General features: G+C 52.2%; 1 protein-coding gene across 1 annotated transcript; it reads left to right on the plus strand.

The window, feature by feature from the left end:
- Nucleotides 1-3,293: 3,293 nt before the first annotated feature.
- Nucleotides 3,294-20,347, plus strand: LOC116956123 (uncharacterized). Its single transcript, XM_032977585.2, has 8 exons — nucleotides 3,294-3,523; nucleotides 5,324-5,649; nucleotides 6,354-6,417; nucleotides 8,071-8,201; nucleotides 9,577-9,695; nucleotides 11,528-11,660; nucleotides 16,958-17,054; nucleotides 18,240-20,347. Exons 1-8 carry the CDS (start codon nucleotides 3,457-3,459, stop codon nucleotides 18,284-18,286), a joined length of 984 nt encoding a protein of 327 aa, XP_032833476.2. The 5' UTR covers nucleotides 3,294-3,456; the 3' UTR covers nucleotides 18,287-20,347.
- The last annotated feature ends 806 nt before the right edge of the window (nucleotides 20,348-21,153 follow it).

Here is a 21,153-nt window from a genome sequence, read left to right on the forward strand (position 1 = left end):
AGGTGTTCACGATAGTTGAGAAAAAGCGACAGGCCCACTGTCATCGGCTAGAGAATCCCACGTCAGAGAATGAGGAGGCTTACCGCAGCCTTCGCTCAGAGGTTCGGAGAGCCGTGAGGCACTGCAAGGATGGGTGGTGGTCGCGGGTTGGTGAGGAGATGGAGTCTGACTCAGTGGCCTGCGATCACAAATCTCTATTTAACTCCATCAAAAAAGTAACCTGCAGCGCCACACCTATTATCATCATTAGGGGAAAAAACGGTGTTCCAATCTCCAACCCCCAGGAACAGGTTTGCAGATTTTCCGAGCATTTCTGTGAGGTCCTGGGGGAGGGGAAACCCCTCAGCCAGGAAAACATCGTGGCACAAAGTAGGGATGACCCTGCTGAGGCTGCGGTGCCTCAAATATTGGAAGTCACCCCCTGTGAGTGGCTGGCTGAGGTGCCATCTGTTGAGGAAGTACTGAAGGCGATCCGGAGTCTGAGACCAGGAAAGGCACCGGGCAGAGATGGTCTCCCAAGCGAAATGCTGAGGGAGGGTGGCGTTTGTGCACAGACTGCCCTATATGACATCATAACAACAGTCTGGACCACTGGACGGGTTCCGCAGGATTGGAAGGATGCCCTGGTGGTCCCCCTTCTTAAACAGGGGAACCGCACAGACTGTAACAACTAAAGGGGCATCTCACTCCTCAGTGTGCCGGGAAAGGTCCTTGGCATGGATTATTCAACATCGCCTTGCCAGGCACGCTGAGGAGAGGCTTGCAGAGCCCCAATGTGGTTTCAGGAAAGGGCGGTCCTGCACAGATGCCATATTTTCTGTCCGTCTGCTACAGCAGAGGTGTAGGGAATTCCAACAAGACCTACATCTCTGCTTTATTGACCTGGTCAAGGCCTATGATACCATCAGTAGGCCTGGGCTCTGGGTTGTTCTTCGTGCTTTTGGAGTCCCTGACCCTCTGCTCACGATCATTAAGGACCTTCATGATGGTGAGCGAGCCCGGGTAAAACTACGTGGCCGGGAGTCAGAGGCATTCCCTGTTCAGCTTGGGGTGCGACAGGGATGTCCTCTGGCTCCCACATTATTTAACATCTATTTTGACCACGTAGTTCGTGAAGCCTTCAATAGCTGTATCGGAGGAATCTCCATTTGGTACAAATATAATGGGAGGCTGATCGATGCCCCGGTGCGGTCAAGGGATGGCTCCCTATTGCTCAACCACGTTATGTATGCCGATGATTTGGTAAGAGTTGCTCTTTCAGAGGAGCAGTTGGAGACGCTGCTGCTGAGACTGGAGCGTGCCACTAACAAATGTGGCCTTACTATCAGCCCCACCAAAACTAAGCACCTGCCTGGGTATGTTGTACCATCAGACACTCCACCCCCACAACTCCCAATCGGTGATGGGGCAGTTGTGGAGAGAGTGGAGAGTTTCCCATACCTGGGCAGTGTGCTTATGACTGGCTCCAGTTTAACAGCAGAGGTCTCACTCCGAATCAGTCGAGCGGCAATATCTTTTCATCGGTTGCGTAACGCTGTGTGGAAGCTACCTGGTCTGTCGCTCCGCACTAAGCTTCAGGTCTTCTCGGCCACGGTCATTCCCTCCCTTCTCTACGCTTGCGAAACGTGGACCCCCCTAATGGAACATCTTCGCCGGTTAGAAACATTTAGGCTAGCCTGCCTACGATCCATCCTGGGTTTGACCAGGCTGGTACCAGGTGTCCAGATTGGCCTCTGTGGAGGAGGCTCGTGAAGGACGCTACTGCTGCTACTGGGCAGTTGGAGGCAGTCGCCCTCCAACAACCGAGGGCGGAGGAGCGACGCTCACAACAACGAGCGGAGCGCCGGGTGGCTAAAGCACAGCAGGTTGGCACAGTATTGGGCACAGGTGGTGCATCAGCCAGTCATCTCAGTCATCTCAGTCAGTCGACCCGTGGCACCTGGTTCTGCCCCGTGACCTCCTGCCTGCGGGCGTTCGACACTTCACGTGGCCTGAAGGTGCACATGGCCTGGCACAAGCGCCGTGGTGACGTCACCGCCACTTAGTGGCGAATGGCGGTTGTTGTTGATATGTCTATGTGTGTCTCGGTGTGTGGGGGGAGAGGTAGTGTAGTGGTTAGCGCGCCGTGCTACGAACCCGGCGTCCCGAGTTCCATTCCCGCTCACGGCCACCACCGTTGACGATTATTTCAACCGCTCCTGGGCACTCCTAGGTCGACTCAGCCTCAAACTCCTAGGTCGACTCAGCCTGTTGTGGTGTGTGAACATTGCCACTTGGGGGGACAAAGAATTCGGGTAGTAAAGCTAGTTAAATATTTGGTATAGCCCTGTAAGCCATTCGGCTCTTGAATCGGGTGCAACCACAACAAACAAAAAAAACCAAAAACATGAACAATAAAACATCTTAAAGTGACTATGTGACTGTGCAAACAGAAAATCCAAGAAAAAACATCAAAATATTCCTGAAATAGCACCGTACACAAACGCTGTGTGCAAAAATCCCAGTGGGATGCAAGTCAAACAACAACCACAAGAAACTTAGATTAAGGCCATCAGTCTAACTCCGTACTACAACAAAACAAACATGTCCAAACCAAAAAAACGTTTCCAAATCACCAAAAAATAAAGCCATAATTGCAACGTAACAGTGATCACAGGGACTGTGACCGAATTTTTTACAATAAACTACATAAATAACATGCAACACCAAATCCTAAAGCCATATAGCTGCATGTTTGTTTAAATGTTCACCGCAGGTACTGTGTGGTTAATGCAGTATTTAAGTCCTTGCAAAAGGTTTATATTTGGTGTTTGAGCATCTTAAAAACTGTTTTTATTGCCAAGCAGGGTAAAACATATTCTTACTTTAAATTTTGATGTAAAGCTTTCGTGACTGCAGTGATTCATATTCTTAGTTCTTTCGGTAAAGTCACGTGACTTCACCGAAAGAACTAAGAATATATTATTACTTTGTTTAACGGTTGAGTGTTTTGGTGTTTTGGTTTGTCTTTGCTGTACAATGCCCTTCTATCGTGTTTTTGTATTGTGTTGTTGTTGTAACGTTCTGACCCCGTGCCCCTGCTGGACATCTGTAACATTAAGAGCTTTATAGCTCATCGGGTTTGGCTTAAATACACCTTTCGACTCTGGATCGAACCGCGATTATTATCAAGCAGCGACACCGGCGCCACGTGACTCCGCAGGGCCGGAGAGTAAAATCGATACTTAATTTAATAAAGATTTCGATTCTGGATTGAAACGCGATTCATGTTAAGCAGCGACACCGGCGCCACGTGACTCCGCAGGCCAGGAGAATAAAATCGATACACGAATCGATACAAAAGAACGAGTACATTCAGGTGACGATACGCAATTCGACAGGTAGTTCAGCACGAGCAAGAAGGGAATCGCCAAGATGGGAATCGCTGCGCGACACAGCAGCGGAATCGCTTGAGGCATGGCGGCGCGGAGAGCGGAGCGGTTGCTGGGCCTGGTGCGGAGTCTCGACTCGTTCCATAGCGACGGTGAGAGACGGGGAGAGTCTCGGGGGGAGGGAGGGGAGAGTCGGGGAGAGTCTCAGGGGGGTGAGGGAGAGACGGGGAGAGTCTCGGGGGGTAGGGTGAGGGAGAGTCGGGGAGAGTCTCAGGGGGGTGAGGGAGAGACGGGGAGAGTCTCGGGGGGAGGGGGGGGAGAGTCGGGGAGAGTCTCGGGGGGTAGGGTGAGGGAGAGACGGGGAGAGTCTCAGGGGGGTGAGGGAGAGACGGGGAGAGTCTCGGGGGGTAGGGTGAGGGAGAGACGGGGAGAGTCTCGGGGGGTAGGGTGAGGGAGAGACGGGGAGAGTCTCGGGGGGTAGGGTGAGGGAGAGACGGGGAGAGTCTCGGGGGGTAGGGTGAGGGAGAGACGGGGAGAGTCTCAGGGGGGTGAGGGAGAGACGGGGAGAGTCTCGGGGGGTAGGGTGAGGGAGAGACGGGGAGAGTCTCGGGGGGTAGGGTGAGGGAGAGACGGGGAGAGTCTCGGGGGGTAGGGTGAGGGAGAGACGGGGAGAGTCTCAGGGGGGTGAGGGAGAGACGGGAAAGAATCGTGAGACACGGGTGTTTACTGGAGTCCACCGTGGCACGGTCCTGCGCTTTATATATTCTCGCGTGAGCTCGGCCAGCGGGTGGCGTGAGAGTCTTAAACACAGCAACGTGAGAGCGAATTCCTGCGGTGGCTAGGAGATGTTAACTACCTCGCCTGGTATACAGGAGGTCGTGGGTTCGATCCCGACCCTGACCGCCTGCTGTGTATTTGGATTTTGCGGTCTCTCTCTCCCCGTGATCGCGTGGATTTTTCTCATCTGGGGTCCTCTGGTGTTCCCGTTCATATTTAAAATCAACATGCGTTTAGAGTGTTTTGTTTGACTTTTACCGAAAGAACGAAAGAGAATAGTGTTTGGGTATTATACATTTCCACGCGATAAGCCACTTCGCTAGGCTATCACGTTTGTCCAGGTCGCTAATGGAAACATTAGTGTGACTGTTCCGTGGTTGTTAATTAACATTACATCTGTTCGTAAGTCGATGTGTTCGTAATTTAAACTTTATACTCCTGTTGATTCCAAACATGTTCTACGACATGTACATTAAACATGGGGAATGGCTTTACAAGTTATATAATCTCCTGTAGATGCCACTGGTTCTTCACGTTCTGCAGATGTAGATGCCACTGGTTCTGCACGTTCTACACATGTAGATGCCACTGGTTCTTCATGTTCTGCAGATGTAGATGCCACTGGTTCTTCACGTTCTACAGATGTAGATGCCACTGGTTCTTCATGTTCTGCAGATGTAGATGCCACTGGTTCTTCACGTTCTGCAGATGTAGATGCCACCGGTTCTTCACGTTCTGCAGGTGTAGATGCCACTGGTTCTTCACGTTCTGCAGATGTAGATGTCACTGGTTCTTCACGTTCTGCAGATGTAGATGTCACTGGTTCTTCACGTTCTGCCGATGTAGATACCACTGGTTCTTCACGTTCTGCAGGTGTAGATTCCACTGGTTCTTCACGTTCTCCACATGTAGATGCTACTGGTTCTTCACGTTCTGCAGATGTAGATGCCACTGGTTCTTTACGTTCTGCAGGTGTAGATTCCACTGGTTCTTCACGTTCTCCAGATGTAGATGCCACTGGTTCTTCACATTCTGCAGATGTAGATGCCACCACCTGCATCTATTGCGCGGCGGTTGAACTTACGACTCTCCGTCTGAACATACGGACAGGTTTGTTCGTGCCTCTGAATGTCCGTGAGTCGAGGAGTCCCTGTAACAATTGTCCACATCCACAGGGTCCTGCAAGGCCCAGTGCCTGCCTCTGCTGGTGGACGGGCAGAACGTGGGACTGGTCTCCCCGGCCGTGTTGGCCCAGGTGAAGAACCACCCCGATGTTTTCCACGTGCTGCCTGCTTCCGGGGGAGCCGGCCTCGGCGGTGGCGGCGGTGGCGCCGGCGGAGGAGGTCGCCGCGACTGTGGACTTGCTGGCGACGGGGAGGAGCGTGTCGTTCTGTCGCCGGCCCTCGGCTCCTACGAGCGACGCTCGGAAGCGGTGGACGTCGTGCTGCGCCAGTGGAGGGCGCTGAAACTGTTCGGCACTCTCGGCGGCTGGAGGGACGAGGTCGGCGGCGGCTTTTTATGTTTTATGCTCTGGGTACTCCGTTGTTGTTGTTTTCAACCCCCCTCCTCCACCACCACCACCACCACCACCCTCCACGTTTAGAATCGATGTGCGTCCAGGTGATTCTTTTGTGGGGGTCGCTGTACATTTCCACAGCGCGAGCCCCCAGAAGGTCGGGGAGAGAGGCGGGATAATCGGTGCTCGGGTCGACTGTGAGGTGTGACACTGCCTGAGGTCTCGGTTGTCGACAGGTTGTAGGTGGTCGTCGGTGACGAGCAACACGCGTGTGACCTCCTTTGTCGTTAGCGCGCCTCTCCGAATGTTTGCCGGGAACACGGGGAGCCCCCAGGGGATTCTTGGACCAAAGTTGAGACGATTTTGCTGCTGGAAGTGTCCACGTGATACGCCGCTTTGTTGAGCAGCTATCATTTGTGGCCAGGCCGCTTCTGGAAAATAAGCTGTAGCTCTTTGGGCTTTGCCTGGTTGGATGGGGGATGGTTTAGTTTTATTTGTACGTTTTGGGGTGGTTTGTTTGCCTTGCTTGTGACTCCCATCGCGTGTTTGACCTGTTTGTTGTAACATTCTTACCCCGTGCCTCCACTGGACGTCTGTGATAAAGGAGCTTCTTAGCTCATCGGATTCCTCCTTGCAATGTAAAGAAATATTCCGACCAAGTGAGCGTTTTCTGGACTTGTTTCCAACAGATGTACCAAGTGTCTGCGAGCTTTTGCGACAAGCCCGTGATGAAAATGGAAAGGAGTGCCACATGTGCGTTCACAATCGTCCAATCGTGAGCCGTTGTTCGTCGTGGTGCGTGGCGTCTCGCATCACCCACCCCGGAATGCGCCCCAGTCTCATCAGATCTCGGCAGCGAAACAGGTTGGAGCCCGGATACTCTACTGCGGGTTGGTTAGCGGTGGCGCAGCGGTGAGCACGCCGCGCTCCGGGTCCGGCGACCCGTAGCGCGGCCAACGCCGGTGACCGTTGTCTGAACCGATCCTGGGCCTCCCCTAGGTCAAATCGGCCTCGAATGAGTACCTGGTGCGGTGTGTAAAACCATCGCCACCGGGGAGACAAAGGCGGCCGGGCGTGGTGCTGGCCACCCACGCCCTGGGGCGCGACAGTGCCGACCTTCATAGGCGCTGCTCGCTAACAGCACTTGCCCCAACCAGTCTGTTAAGACTATGCGGGGGATCTTTGTCTTTGGATTGGCTACCGGCGTGCTCTCAGGACAAGTCGGAAAACGGACATTGACGCAAGCACACGCGTATTTTTGTTACGGCTCATGGCATATTTAAGAAGTCATGCAAACTTCTACCATTAGACGGTGCTGGTAGTTTGTCTACGTCAGGGGTGGGGAACCTTTTTTCTGCCAAGGGCCATTTGGATATTTATATAACATCATTCGCGGACCATACAAAACAATCAGCTTAACAATTGGCCTGTTCTATTTGGTCAAACGTTGAATTAGCTCAGCCCTAATGCGATGGCTGGAACTGCTTCTCGTTGGTGAGGCGTGTGATGTTAGCCGGTATTGATGATGTTGCTGCTACTCGCAACTGCTTTTCCGGGTTTGCTCCTAGATTTATTGAATTTCGAGTCCCGCCTGCGGTTGCCTTGGCAGGGCCACACCAAATGATTTCGCGGGCCTTGTACGGCCCGCGGGCCGAACGTTCCCCACCCCTGGTCTACGTGATACATTACAGGGTTAAATCGGTTGGTCATAGCTTTCTGGTGGATCGCGGAGCCTGTTGAGAGCCGCCGGAATGGATTATCACTTCTTCTCGGTGTATTGGACACCGCTGGTTTAAAGTTTCGATGATAATGGGAAAAATATATATACTGTGGTCAGTGACGTCACTGCGGTGATGGGTTTGAAACTCATGCCGGTGACAGTTATGTTGAAAAATGACTCGCGAATCATTCATTTGGGATTACACACAGCGATCATCAGCCCCCTCTACTGCGAAAACTTGGCAAGACCCTCCTGGAAAGAAGTCGGTGATGAGTTGTTTTTTTTCCGGATAAACAAGCGATCGTCACAATAATCTGTTGATAACGATAAGCCTGCCACTGTTTTTCTCACTCGCAAAGCTTCAGATTGGCGATGGGCAGCCAGGAACCACAGCCTCTGTAGCGATAATCAAGCTGTGATGATGTTCACCAAAACGGACGAGACGATTACCGTGGATGATTAAGTGCGGTACACCTGATATCCGCGCCGTTCTGATCGCGAAATGGTCTGCGGTGGTTTCACATCATGGGGGCGAGTTTGCTGCTGTGCGTGTGTGATCCCAGCGGAGTAATTCGATCGTACGTCGTTCGACACACCGTACTATCGCCATAATGCAGCGACGCTTGTCACCTGCGAACAATCATCGTTAGACTTTATTGTGTTTTGCGTTTTTCTTTTTTTTTCAGGTTTGTTTGGAGTGAAGCAGTATGGGGTTCACATGAACGGCTACACGCATCATCCTAGCCATGGCTTGTGCCTGTGGATTGGCAGAAGGTCCGAGAGCAAGCAGACCTACCCTGGCAAGCTGGACAACATGGTAGCCAGCCGCACACACGCACGCACGCACACACGCAGACTGTTGGGGCATGTGGCGTCGCAGTGGTGAAATCTTAACTTAGAAACACGCGTTTAGAATATTTGGCAGCGATACATTTCCACGCGATAAGCCCCCTTCATTGAGATATCATTTGTGGCCAGGTCGCTTCTGAAAAGAGTTATGTAGCTCGGTGGGCCTTACACCTGATGATGATTGCTTGTGTTGCAATCGAAACGTCGTGAGAATTTTATTGTTTTATTTTATATTTTTATTTTCCTGCAGTCACAAAAGCTTTAAATCGAAATTTGGGCCTTGCCTGTTTAAAAAAAAAATTCTGTTAGCGAACACCTATAAAGGCCGGCACGACACACGGGAAAGTGGGTGGCCAGAACCACCGCCTTTGTCTCTTGAGTGCCGATATTTACATTGTCGCACCAGGTACTCATTTGAGGCTGAGTCAACCTAGGGGAGGCCCAGGACCAGTTCAGATAAATCATCACCGGTGTTGGACGTGAGCGGGAATCGATCTCGGGTCGCCGGGTTCGTAGCGCAACGTGCCAATCTAATCACCGCTCCCCAAAAGACAAAAATACGTATATCCTTAACAGACTGTTAACAGACTGTTAGGGCTATACACAGCAACACACACGCACACGTTCAAATCGAACACGTGCTGTGCACGATTCATAATTGGACCGACTAATCCCCCCCCCCCCGCCCTCTCTGCGGGCGGTCACCTCGCGACCGTTTGGTCACGTCGCAAAGACACGGACGGGGTAGACACCGGCAAACCGCGTCCATCCCCTCTGTGGGGGTCACGCACGACGGTGACAGATTTTTGCCGAGACACCGGCTTGGGGGTGTCTGTCCTGTGGTTGCCACCATCGCCCGTCCGGTCGGATGCAACGGTCAACTTAGACCGAGATGTTTTGGATGCGCGCGGCTTTTCGTCTTTTTTAAGTTGCGTCGTCGGGACAAGTTTTAGGTTCAAGTCGAAATAAAAAAAAAAATGGAATCCGCGTTTTGTTCATTCTCACTTCCTGGGTCGTGTCCTGATGACGCTCGATGCAGTTTTGATTCGAAAAACGCCGAACGCAATTTGCTGAATTTTATTGTGAGAATTGGTATTCCACTCGCCGCTGGGTGTTCTGACAACAATAATCATCAACGCGTCCTTTAATGCCGGGGCGCCACATGACAATTACATTTGCGTGGCCTCGTCGGGTGGTGGATGGTTCTTAACGACACAGATTTGGTCAACAAGGATCATTAGCATCGCGGCCTGACTGAAAAGTCAATTACGCCATATCGCGATCATCGGCTGCGGCGGGAGTGCGTGTAACGCTGGCTCTTGCTTTGTGGCCGTGAACCCCAGGCGGCTGGAGGTTTGGCGGTCGGAGTCGGGATCAAAGAGACGCTCGTGAAGGAGGCAGCCGAGGAAGCGGGTATCCCAGCATGCCTTGCGGAGAAAGCTGTGCCAGTGGGAACGGTGAGGTACGTGGGCACTTGCGTTTCAACTTTTATTTCTTGGTTTCTTTTCCCCCCGGCTTCGCGACGATCTCGACACCGAACGTCGCCACATGCCGAATCCGTTCGGATCTCTAGCAGAGCAGCGTGGGCCGTTCGTGTTCGGGTACGGCCCACGGAAGCGGATATCCCAGAGCTACCTCTGTAGTGGCAATTGACCTCGGGGTCCACAGTGCAGGAGAGCAGCACTTTCCCACCACCCGCGCTGCCACTGAGAGTAACGTTAATCGCAACATTTTTTTTTTTTATTCTCAGACCTGGAATTTGGCCACATTTAAAGTGGAGACAATACGGTTCATTCACACGGGAGGCAGCTTCTACAGAGCCCATCCAGAGGGGCATGTTGGCCTACTTGTCCCACACTGGTGCCCGACAGACGTCTTGGAAGAGGTGGGGGTACCCACAGTTTACCCGACCGCTCGTTAACATGCCAAGAGACTAACTTGTGGTGAACCCATTTATAGCTTCGTCTGTCTGGAGAGACAGTCAGGCGGGGTGTAGGGGATTTCAGAAACTTGCACCGTTATCCCAAACTGCCCCGGCTGCCACCGGGAGATCGAATCGGTGACCTCTGGACTACAAGGCCAGGCCAGTGTGCTGACCTTTGCACTACTGCAGTAAGCCCCCCCACCCACCACCGCGTGTGTGTCGTTATGAAAACACGACTTCTGGACTGGTGACAGAATCAGTGAAGCTCCCTATTTGAGTCCCACGACGTTGGGGCGCCACGGTGTTGAGATGTTAACTCCCTCGTTTGATATACAGGAGGGCGTGGGTTCTATCTTTACACTGACGCACGTATATTTGGAGTTTGCATGTTCTCCCTGTGGTCGCGTGGATTTTTCTCCGGGTTCTCCGGTTTTGGCTGCTATAAATTTCCACGTGACAGGCCACTTTCGTTGAGCTATCATTTGTGGCCAGGTCTCTTCTGAAAAAGAGCTACACGGCTCAGTGGGCCTTACCTGGTGAAATAAAAGTATAGTTTTCGTTTCATATTGTTTTGAGGCATTATAAAAATGCAAACCCCGTTGGGAAAGTCTTTGGGTTATTCACTCGAGTCGCTTGCTTGCCACGGTCATCGTTCGCGTGAACTTCACTCATTGCTTCCTCTACCCGTGTTGAGGACTCGGTCTATGCCAGACACTGACCGCTTCGTCTCGACCACCACTATGTTCAGCCACCACCACACTGCCGGTCACAACAACTCACCCCACCCACTCACTAACCCACCAATTAGTTGATCCACCCACTCACCCACTCGCCACATCACAGGTCACAACAACACACTCACCTACCCATTCACTCATCCACCCCCTCACCCAGTCACCCACCCACTCACTAACCCACGCATTAATTGATCCACCCACTCGCCACACGACAGTTCACAACAACACACTCGCCCACCCATTCACCCACTTACTCATTCACCCACCCACACACTAACCCACCCATTCACTCATCCACCCACTCACCTACTTGCCACTCTCTAATCCACCCACCCATTTACTCACCCACTCGCCCACCCACTCACTCATTCGCCCACTCACCACACTGCAGGTCACAACACTTTATGCTTTTCCCCCCGCACTTAGGAATCATACCCTCCCGTCGTCTATTCTCCAAAAGTTCTTACAACCGTGCTCAATTCCAGAAACGTGTTACCACCCATGTCTACCGCGAACCTCGATGGTGCCGTTTGTTTCTGGCCGCGTGACGATTTGGGCCCCGTGCTCAGCGGCCGCGTGCGTCCTCTCTTCGGCCGTGTTTTTTTTGTTTTTTTTTTGCGAACGTCTTTGCAGCTACACGCACGAGAACGAGCGCGGCATCTTCCCCGAGTGTCAGTTCGTGTACGACCTGGAGATTCCCGACGGTTTCACACCACACGCCGCCGATGGCGAGATGCAGGACTTCTACCTTTGGCCGGTTGACAAGGCAGGTCCATCCTGCTCTCAGTGTCTGTCATTTGGTGCTTCGGTGTGCAAAGTTACGTTTCATCAGAAAGGTCTTATTTCTTTTTGTGTTGGGTTCGATCGCGTAAAAATGAATGCGTCGTTAACCCACCGCCGCCACCCAACGCAGTCAAATAGTAAGGCTTTGTCACGTACACAAAACGTGCCAATTAGTTACACCACCACTTCAGCGAGTAAACCCACAACTTTACAATTTCGAGTGCTGTCACGTTTCGCTGGCGATTACAACAACCTACTTCACATCGAGGCATTTACCAGAACTGTGAAGAAGTCCTCCTGTTTCGGTCTTTAACGCGATCTAACCACCCCCCTCCTCCCAAAAAAAAAAATCCGCAAAAAATAAACCTTCATTATGAATAATATTGGTCGCGAAAGCCTACGTGTTAAACGAAGTTACGTGTCATTTTCCTGAACGTGTAAGAAGAATGGGAACAGCAGGGTGGCGAAGCTGTTGACACTCGCGCCTCGCGGCAAGGAAAGGGAGGCCCGGGTACGATTCCCAATCCGCGCGTCCTTGCTGTGTGCGGAGTTTGTTTTATTCTTCGCCTGTTCGGCATGGGTTTCCTTCGGCTTCTCTGCTTTCCGGTAACTCAAAAAATCACATCCCAGTGCTGAAAAATTGCCCACAAATTACTCATTTTGGATCATCAACAAGAACAAACGCCATTCGCTACTAAGCGGCGGTGACGTCACCACGACGCTCGTTCCAGGCTATGTGCACGTTAAGGCCACGTGAAGTGTCGAACGCCCGCTGGCAGGAGGTCACGGGACAGACCCAGGTGCCACGGGTCGACTGACTGAGACGACTGGCCGATGCACCACCTGTGCCCGCTACTGTGCCAACTTGCTGTGCTTTATCCACCCGGCGCTCCGCTCGTTGTTGTGAGCGTCGATCCACTGCCCTCCGTTGTTGCTGGAGGGCGACTGCCTCCAACTGCCTAGTAGCAGCGTCCTTCACGAGCCTCCTCCTCCTCCACAGAGGCCGATCTTGTCACACAACAACAACAACCGCCATTCGCCACTAAGTGGCGGTGACGTCAACACGACGCTTGTGCCAGGCTATGTGCACCCTGAGGCCACGTGAAGTGTCGAACGCCCGCTGGCAGGAGGTCACGGGGCAGACCCAGGTGCCACGGGTCGACTGACTGAGATGACTGGCTGATGCACCACCTGTGCCCCCTACTGTGCCAACCTGCTGTGCTTTAGCCACCCGGTGCTCCGCTCGTTGTGAGCGTCGCTCCTCCGCCCTCCGTTGTTGTTGGAGGGCGACTACCTCCAACTGCCCAGTAGCATCCTTCACGAGCCTCCTCCACAGAGGCCGATCTTGACACCGCTGGTACCAGTCATCGGCAAGTCCACTCAGCTCCACGTCCTCCTGTACCACATCACTCCATCTCTTCTCTAGCCCGTGCCGCGCCCGCTTAGCCCCCTCAATCCGGCCGAACAAAAGCTGTTTCGGCATGCGTTGGCTGGGCATGCGGGCTACATGACCCAGCCATTGCAGCCTTGCCCGCCGGAGGAGCTCACCGATGGGACCTTGCCCAGATCTTTCAAGGATTTGTGAGCTCCTCACACAATCCAGTCTGGTTAAACCTAGGATGGATCGTAGGCAGGCCAGCCTAAATGTTTCTAACCGGCGAAGATGTTCCATTAGGGGGGTCCACGTTTCGCAAGCGTAGAGAAGGGAGGGAATGACCGTGGCCGAGAAGACCTGAAGTTTAGTGCGGAGCGACAGACCAGGTAGCTTCCACACAGCGTTACGCAACCGATGAAAAGATATTGCCGCTCGACTGATTCGGAGTGAGACCTCTGCTGTTAAAATGGAGCCAGTCATAAGCACACTGCCTAGGTATGGGAAACTCTCCACTCTCTCCACAACTGCCCCATCACCGATTGGGAGTTGTGGGGGTGGAGTGTCCGATGGTACAAAATACCCAGGCAGGTGCTTAGTTTTGGTGGGGCTGATGGTAAGGCCCCACCTCTTAGTGGCACGCTCCAGTCTCAGCAGGAGTGTCTCCAACTCCTCCTCTGACTCAGCAGCTATTACCAAATCATCAGCATACATAACGTGGTTGAGCAATAGGGAGCCATCCCTTGACCGCACCCGGGCATCGATCAGCCTCCCATTATATCTGTACCATATGGAGATTCCCCCGGTACAGCTATTGAAGGCTTCACGAACTACGTGGTCAAAATAGATGTTAAATAATGTGGGAGCCAGAGGACATCCCTGTCGCACCCCAAGGTGTACAGGGAATGGCTCTGACTCCCGGCCACATAGTTTTACCCGGGCCCGCTCACCATCATGAAGGTCCTTAATGATCGTGAGCAGAGGGTCAGGTACTCCAAAAGCACGAAGAACGACCCAGAGCCCAGGCCTACTGATGGTATCATAGGCCTTGACCAGGTCAATAAAGCAGAGATGTAGGTCTTGTTGGAATTCCCTACACCTCTGCTGTAGCAGACGGACAGAAAATATGGCATCTGTGCAGGACCGCCCTTTCCTGAAACCGCATTGGGGCTCCGCAAGCCTCTCCTCAGCGTGCCTGGCAAGGCGATGCTGAATAATCCTTGCCAGGACCTTTCCCGGCACACTGAGGAGTGAGATGCCCCTGTAGTTGTTACAGTCTGTGCGGTCCCCCTTATTAAAGAGGGGGACCACCAGGGCATCCTTCCAATCCTGCGGAACCCGTCCAGCGGTCCAGACCGTTGTTATGATGTCATATAGGGCAGTCTGTGCACAAACGCCACCCTCCCTCAGCATTTCGCTTGGGAGATCATCTCTGCCCGCTGCCTTTCCTGGTCTCAGACTCCGGATCGCCTTCAGTACTTCCTCAACAGATGGCACCTCAGCCAGCCACTCACAGGGGGTGACTTCTTCCAATATTTGAGGCACCGCAGCCTCAGCAGGGTCATCCTCACTTTGTGCCACGATGTTTTCCTGGCTGAGGGATTTTCCCTCCCCCAGGACCTCACAGAAATGCTCAGCAAATCTGCAAACCTGTTCCTGGGGGTCGGAGATTGGATCACCGTTTTTTCCCCTAATGATGGTAATAGGTGTGGCGCTGCAGGTTACTTTTTTGATGGAGTTAAATAGAGATTTGTGATCACGGGCCACTGAGGCAGACTTCATCTCCTCAGCAACCCGCGACCACCACCCATCCTTGCAGCGCCTTACGGCTCTCCGAACCTCCGAGCGAAGGCTGTGGTAAGCCTCCTCATTCTCTGACGTGGGATTCTGTAGCCGATGACAGTGGGCCTGTCGCTTTTTCTCAACCATCCTGAACACCTCCTCTGTCAGCCAGGGTCTCTGGGGAGGTCTGGACCGCATACCCAAAGCAGCCATTGCAGCTGCATGAGTCACAGTCCTAAACCTCGCCCATTTACCCTTGACATCAGGAGGAGTCGGGGACGATGCCAATCCCAGCCGCAAGCGATGATGAAATTCTCGCTTGCAACTTTCATCAGATAACTGAGACCAGGCCACTTTAGGTCGGAATGGGGTCCTGGGTGTACACCCACCACCGGAGTGGAAGAATGGCAGGCGCATCTTACAGATGACTAGTCGATGGTCAGAGGGCAGATCAGCTCCACGGTAGGTCCTGGTGTCAAGGACATGGGCTCGCATCCGCTGGTCCGTCACTATGTAGTCCAGCAGATGTTCTTGCTTGGACCCGGCATGCATCCATGATGTTGTGTGGATGCGCCGATGCCGGAACAGCGTGTTGGTAATTACAAGCCCATGGGCTGCACAAAAATCTAGCAGCCTCCTACCGTTGTTATTGAGCTGATCTGGCCCATGCCCTCCAATCACTCCAGACCAGGTGCCAGTATCATGACAAACTCGGGCATTGAAGTCACCCAACATGATGACTCTATCCCGAGGGGCCACTTTAGCCAGCACCTGTGACAGGAGGTCATAGAAGGCATCTGACTCATCGGCTTTGCCTGCATCCCTCCAGGGATGTTCATCTTTTGTGGGGGTATAAGTAACCACGACCACCATTCCTCGCCTCCGGTTGATGGGAACGCGAGCCCAAAGTAGCTTGGGGCTTACAGCTTCCCACACCTCACCGCCACACTCCCACGCCCCCTTCATTCTTTTGTTCAAAAGAAGAGCCACACCCTGTTGTTTGGCAGTCTGCTGCCCCGAGTAGAGGACTGTCCACCCCTCATGGTGGCAGGAGCCAGAGCCGGTCCACCGGACCTGCTGAATGCCGCATAGATCCAGGCGGTACCGGTCCAGCTCCCGACAGAGGAGTGGCAGCCTCTCCTCCGCAGTGAGCGTTCGAACATTCCACGTGGCCACCCGTAGTGGCTTTTCGTTGTTTCTGGAGGAGCCCCGAGGGTGGATATTCAATCTCCTGGCTCCGCCAAATGGGGTTTGGCCAGGAGATGTCATAGACGCCTGGCCCCCCGGGGCCTCCGGCACAAGCTTATTAGTTACATATTTCAGTTTAATTCGTGGTTTCGTGGTAATTAATTGAAGGTGGAGGGCTTACCAGCCCCTCGCACCCGTCCAGAGCCCCCGTTTAGCCCCTTTGGTGGAAACATATGCCATGAGGGGAGGAGCCAATCAAAATTGGATCTCCCCCCCACAGCACTGTCCACGACAGAGTCGCCCGTCCGGCACCGCGAGGAGGTAGGGGGATGTTTTGTCACACACACGCAGTAGCAGCGACAGGGTCAGCAGCAGCATCACCACCCCCCTTGCTGCGAAAACTTGGTGGGCTCCTCCTGACAAAAGGCTCTTTGAGACTCTGCGAGGCTCTCCCCAGGAGTTAAAACCCCAAACCGCACCACCGATTAGCGCGGTGGCTCGGAGATGTTAACTACCTCGCCTGGTATACAGGAGGTTGTGGATTAAATCCCGACCCTGACGCCCGCTGTGTATTTGGAGTCTGCGTGTCTCTCTCTGCCTGTGGTCGCGTGGGTTTTTCTCCGGGTCCTCCGGTTTTTCCCTCCACATTTGGAATCAAACGTGCGTTGCGAATATCTGCCTGCTATAAATTCCCAACCTGAAAAGCCGCTTTGTTGAGCTGTCCTCTTTAGACGGCCAGGTCGCTTACGGAAAAAGAGCTACGTAGCTTAAGGGGGCCTTACCTGGTGTAAAATAAAAAAATAGTTAAAATAGCATGGTTGGCTACGTATGGTGCGAAGGAAGTTCAACATACATGCAATGCATTGTCACGCGCAATGCCTCTGCTGATCGCTCCTACGGTCTTCCCCCCCCCCCCGCTCGCCCTGCGTCTGCGTCAGGTGCTCGAGGAATTGGCCTCTGGGGATTTCAAGCCAAACTGCGCCCTCGTCACGCTGGACTTCCTGATACGACACGGACTCGTCGACCCTGAGACTGGTGTGCGCCCCGCCTGGGAGGGTCCCCGCGGACTCTTAACGGAGTCTTGGTTTTTTGTTCCCCCGTTGTAAGAGTTTTCAAGTTGATTTTGCGTGTAACCAGCTGCGTGTGAGACCCCACCCCCCCCACCCACCCCCCCGAAGGGTCTGGGGTACGAGTCGCATTTGTAAGAGGGATCACCCGGGTGTGTCACCCAACATTACAAAGGCAAATCGGATAACGTGCAGAAACGAAGCGAATATAAATCAGAGCAAAAAACGTGTGTCAGGTTCAAGTTGATTTTGTGTGTAACCAGCTGTTAAGACCCGTAGAGTCCAGGGTACGAGTCGCATTTGCACGAGGGACACCCGGGTGTGTCACCCAACATGGCAAAAGCAAATAAAGTACAGCGACGAAGCGAAGAGAAATTGGGGCAAAAACAACCAACGTCGCGTGAGAAATCCGGAATACCGTGGAAGCGTTAAGAGTCGGCGTGGAATGATAAATTCCCTGTAGCGCGCAGGTCAGCTCGGGCAGATTTTAGTTTGTACTGGTCACACAGCACATTGACCGCAAAATTACGAATTGGTTTAGAAAGACGTCAAAAGCACACACGCACAGTGTAACAATTGCGCTCGTATGTAAACGGACGAGTTTTGTCGATCAGCCCGCTGCGTGCAGATCTTGGAAGTTCCTCGAGGCGAGAAGGGCGGCAGTTGGTTATGATTGTGCCTCGCAGGAAAAAAAAAGTTTCCCCGAGTTCGATTCCCAACTCGGCCGTCTTTCTTTCAGAATAAAATTAAAAGAAATCTAGCAAGTCAGAACGTGGTTCCTTTTGGCGACCAGCAGTTTGGCCACGTGAATTAACGTGGGCCAAGCCTGCCACCACCATCACAAACACCCCAACAAGATGAATGATGCACTTTGGTTCTTTCGGTAAAGTTACGTAGGTAGAAAAAACAATTGATCGCGACGTTTCGATCGCAGCACACGCAACCGTGTTTCACACCTGATGACGATTGCTCGTGTTGCGATCGAGACGTCGCGATATATTATTTTTTTCCTACCCACGTGACTTCACCAAAAGAACCAACGAGTGTGGGGATTCCTGCAGTCACGAGGGCCTCAAATCGAGACGAATGATGCGTCGGAATGTCCGCCGCCGAATCAAACCCACGTGTTCGGTTGTGATCCTTGTTCTTCCAGAGCCATATTATCACTGCTACGTGGAGGGGATTCATCGGACGATATGAGGAGCTCTTCTCCGTGCCGCGTGGAGAAGCATTGCGAATCTTGTGCAGAAGGGGGGGGGGGGTGGGGGGGGGGGTTAATAAATATCGCTGGAAGAGGCGCGTTGCCTTCTCTGTGTGCGTCCGTGTCCCTTGTTTTGCAAGGTAAAGATGTGCATACTCTTTGGTTCTTTCGTTAGAGTCACGTAGGTAGAAAAAATGATAGATCACGACTGCCGAAGCTTCTGAAATAGGGCTGCTTGAGCAGGTTTTTTTTTTCTCCTGCTGTGGTTGTCCCCAACCTGATGACGGTTGCTTGTGTTGCGATCGAAACGTCGCGATCTATTTGTGTTTCTACCCACGTGACTTCACCGAAAGAACCAACGAGAGTGTGGGGATTCCTGCGGTCACGAAAGCTTCAAATCAAGAATGGCGAGGCGTGTTAAAACATCATCGCCGAAGGGGATCTCATTCAGAAACGCATGCCTTTTTACGCACAAAACGCCGATACGCAACGTGAAACGCACGCCTTACTAACACAAGTTACGCTATAGCAATAGGTTTTACTTTTTCCCTTCAACGTGACTGTTACCGAAAGAACCAAGAATATGAATCGCTGCAGTCACGAAAGCTTTAAATCAAAAAATAAAACGGGTGTTAAGATGTTTAAACACCAAACAGAGTATTTTTTTTTCAAGGAATCCTGTCTGCATTAGCCACACGTGCTTGTGGTGAACATGCAAAACCAAAAAACACGCTCCGATAATACATGCAGTCTTTGAAACTGCATTGGTCCACGCCAGAGACCGCTTTCTTCGATACACGCTTTCTTTGATACGCTTTATTTGATGCAATTACGCTGATACGCTACGTCAAACATCCCCTTACTAACACACATTACACTGATACATGATGTCAATCATGCCTTTACTAACAACGCGCTTACACGCAACGTGAAACGCGCCTTACGAACGCATAGCACACGAATACACAGTAATACATTCAGCTGGCGCAGTGTTCGCTCAGCGAGAACAACACGGGGGACACCACGCACGAGCGGGAAGGAAACTAGTCGGCGCCTCGCTAATCACGTTAATGTCGGCGCCCTTTATCAGCGCCCCCTACCTTATTACAGACCTATTCAGGCCTGATTGGGTCACCCCGTGCCCCTTATAAATCTCAACGTTCATCCTACAAAGTCCCATCACAAGGGAGAACCGCAACACAAATAAGACAACACATTGTTATGGTTGTACCCCCGAATGGGCCTGCAAACTCAATTCCCCTGTACAAAAATACAGTTAAACCGTATGGGTTGACAGCAATGGAGAGAGATAGGGAGATAAAGAGAGATAAGGGGCCGTCCATAAATGACGTCACGCGATTTTTGACCCCCCCTCGTCACACGGCGTCACAAAGTCAGACCCCCCCTCAAATATGACGTCACAAAGCTCTGCTCCCCCCCCCCCCAAAACCATATTTCCATTTTGAAAATAAAACATGCTTTAAATCGTTTTAAACTATTGTCATCGTAGCGCGTATTTAATGTGGCGCTGCACTCTGGTGTTGTTGGAGAAAACATTTATATAAAAAAAGTATTGAATTAAGTAGAACGTGTTTATATTTATTTAAAGTTGCGCATTTTGATGTGACGTCACATTTCTCAACCCCCCCCCCCCTCGTCACACATCGTCACAAATGTCTGACCCCCCCCCCCAGGTGCGTGACGTCATTTATGGACGGCCCCTAAGAAACATCCCTGTCAACCCCTTATCAGTGCCCTGCCTTATTACAGACCTATTCAGACCGTGTTGGTCGCCCCGTGCCCCTTATAAATCTCAGCGTTCATCCTACAAAGTCCCATCACAAACAAATAAGACAAAAAAAAACATTGGCATTATTGAAACGGCTGTACGCCAGCGTATCGACCTGCAAACTCAATTTCCCTGTACAAGAATACGGCTAAACCGTATGGGTTGACAGCTGTGGCAAGAGAGAGAGAGAGAGACAAAGGGGAGAGAGCTAAAATACAATTACTTTACTATGCAAGTTAATAATTTGTGTTTTATAATGTAAGTGGTTTTTTTTTTAAAAAAAATTTAGGGCCCCTTTATAACATCACGCTACAGGCACCGCACTAGCTTCATCCGGCACTTACCCAAGCACAGTGGTCCTCGAAACGTGAAGCGCCCCTATCGGCCAATCACTGGGCTGTTTACACACGTGGCAGGGGAACCCATGCGCGTGCGATGGAGGACCACTGGATCCCGTACGCACGGAACAGATGGGAGCCACGTTGTGGGTTACGCGGGCTCTTCCGCGTCGCTCACGGGGCAGGGAGTTCCACGCGACATCGGTGTGGTGGGTCCAGCACAAACCCTCGAAACCTGCCGCCTCCACACCGCTGGCTCACGCGGGCAGCCACACGCGGGAGCGGCGGCTGCGGCGGAGACCACGCAACGGAACACGACGCAACGTGGAACCGAGGGCCTTCGGGGCCGTCCATAAATGACGTCACGCGATTTTGGACGATTTTTTTACCCCCCCCCCAACACCCCCCCCCTCCCGTCGTCACACAGTGTCACAAAAAGTCAGACCCCCCCCCCTCAAATATGACGTCACAAAACTCTGTCCCCCCCACCCCCCCCCCCCAAAAAAATAAAACATGGTTCAAATCGAATTTTGATTTAAAGCTTTCGTGACTGCAGGGATTCGTATTCTTGGTTCTTTCGGTAAAGTCACGTAGAAGGGAAACAATAAAATAATAAAAATATAAAACAATTAATTGTTTTTTGTTTTATATTTAATTAATTGTTTCCCTTCTACGTGACTCTACCATAAGAACCAAGAATGTGCTTCAAATCGCTTTAAATTATTGTCATTGTAGTGCG

This window comes from Petromyzon marinus, chromosome 63 (assembly GCF_048934315.1).
Source record: "Petromyzon marinus isolate PM22_M1 ecotype Great Lakes invasive population chromosome 63, UKy_Petmar_22M1.pri1.0, whole genome shotgun sequence".
Taxonomy (NCBI): domain Eukaryota; kingdom Metazoa; phylum Chordata; class Hyperoartia; order Petromyzontiformes; family Petromyzontidae; genus Petromyzon; species Petromyzon marinus.

What these genes read in the sequence shown, in the direction of transcription:
- LOC116956123 (XM_032977585.2), top strand. Translation starts at nt 3,457, where the DNA reads ATGGCGGCGCGGAGAGCGGAGCGGTTGCTGGGCCTGGTGCGGAGTCTC. An exon ending in AATGGAAAGGAGTGCCACAT is followed by an intron (nt 6,418 to 8,070) that starts GTGCGTTCACAA and finishes TTTTTTTTTCAG; the next exon opens with GTTTGTTTGGAGTGAAGCAG. An exon ending in CTGGCAAGCTGGACAACATG is followed by an intron (nt 8,202 to 9,576) that starts GTAGCCAGCCGC and finishes CGTGAACCCCAG; the next exon opens with GCGGCTGGAGGTTTGGCGGT.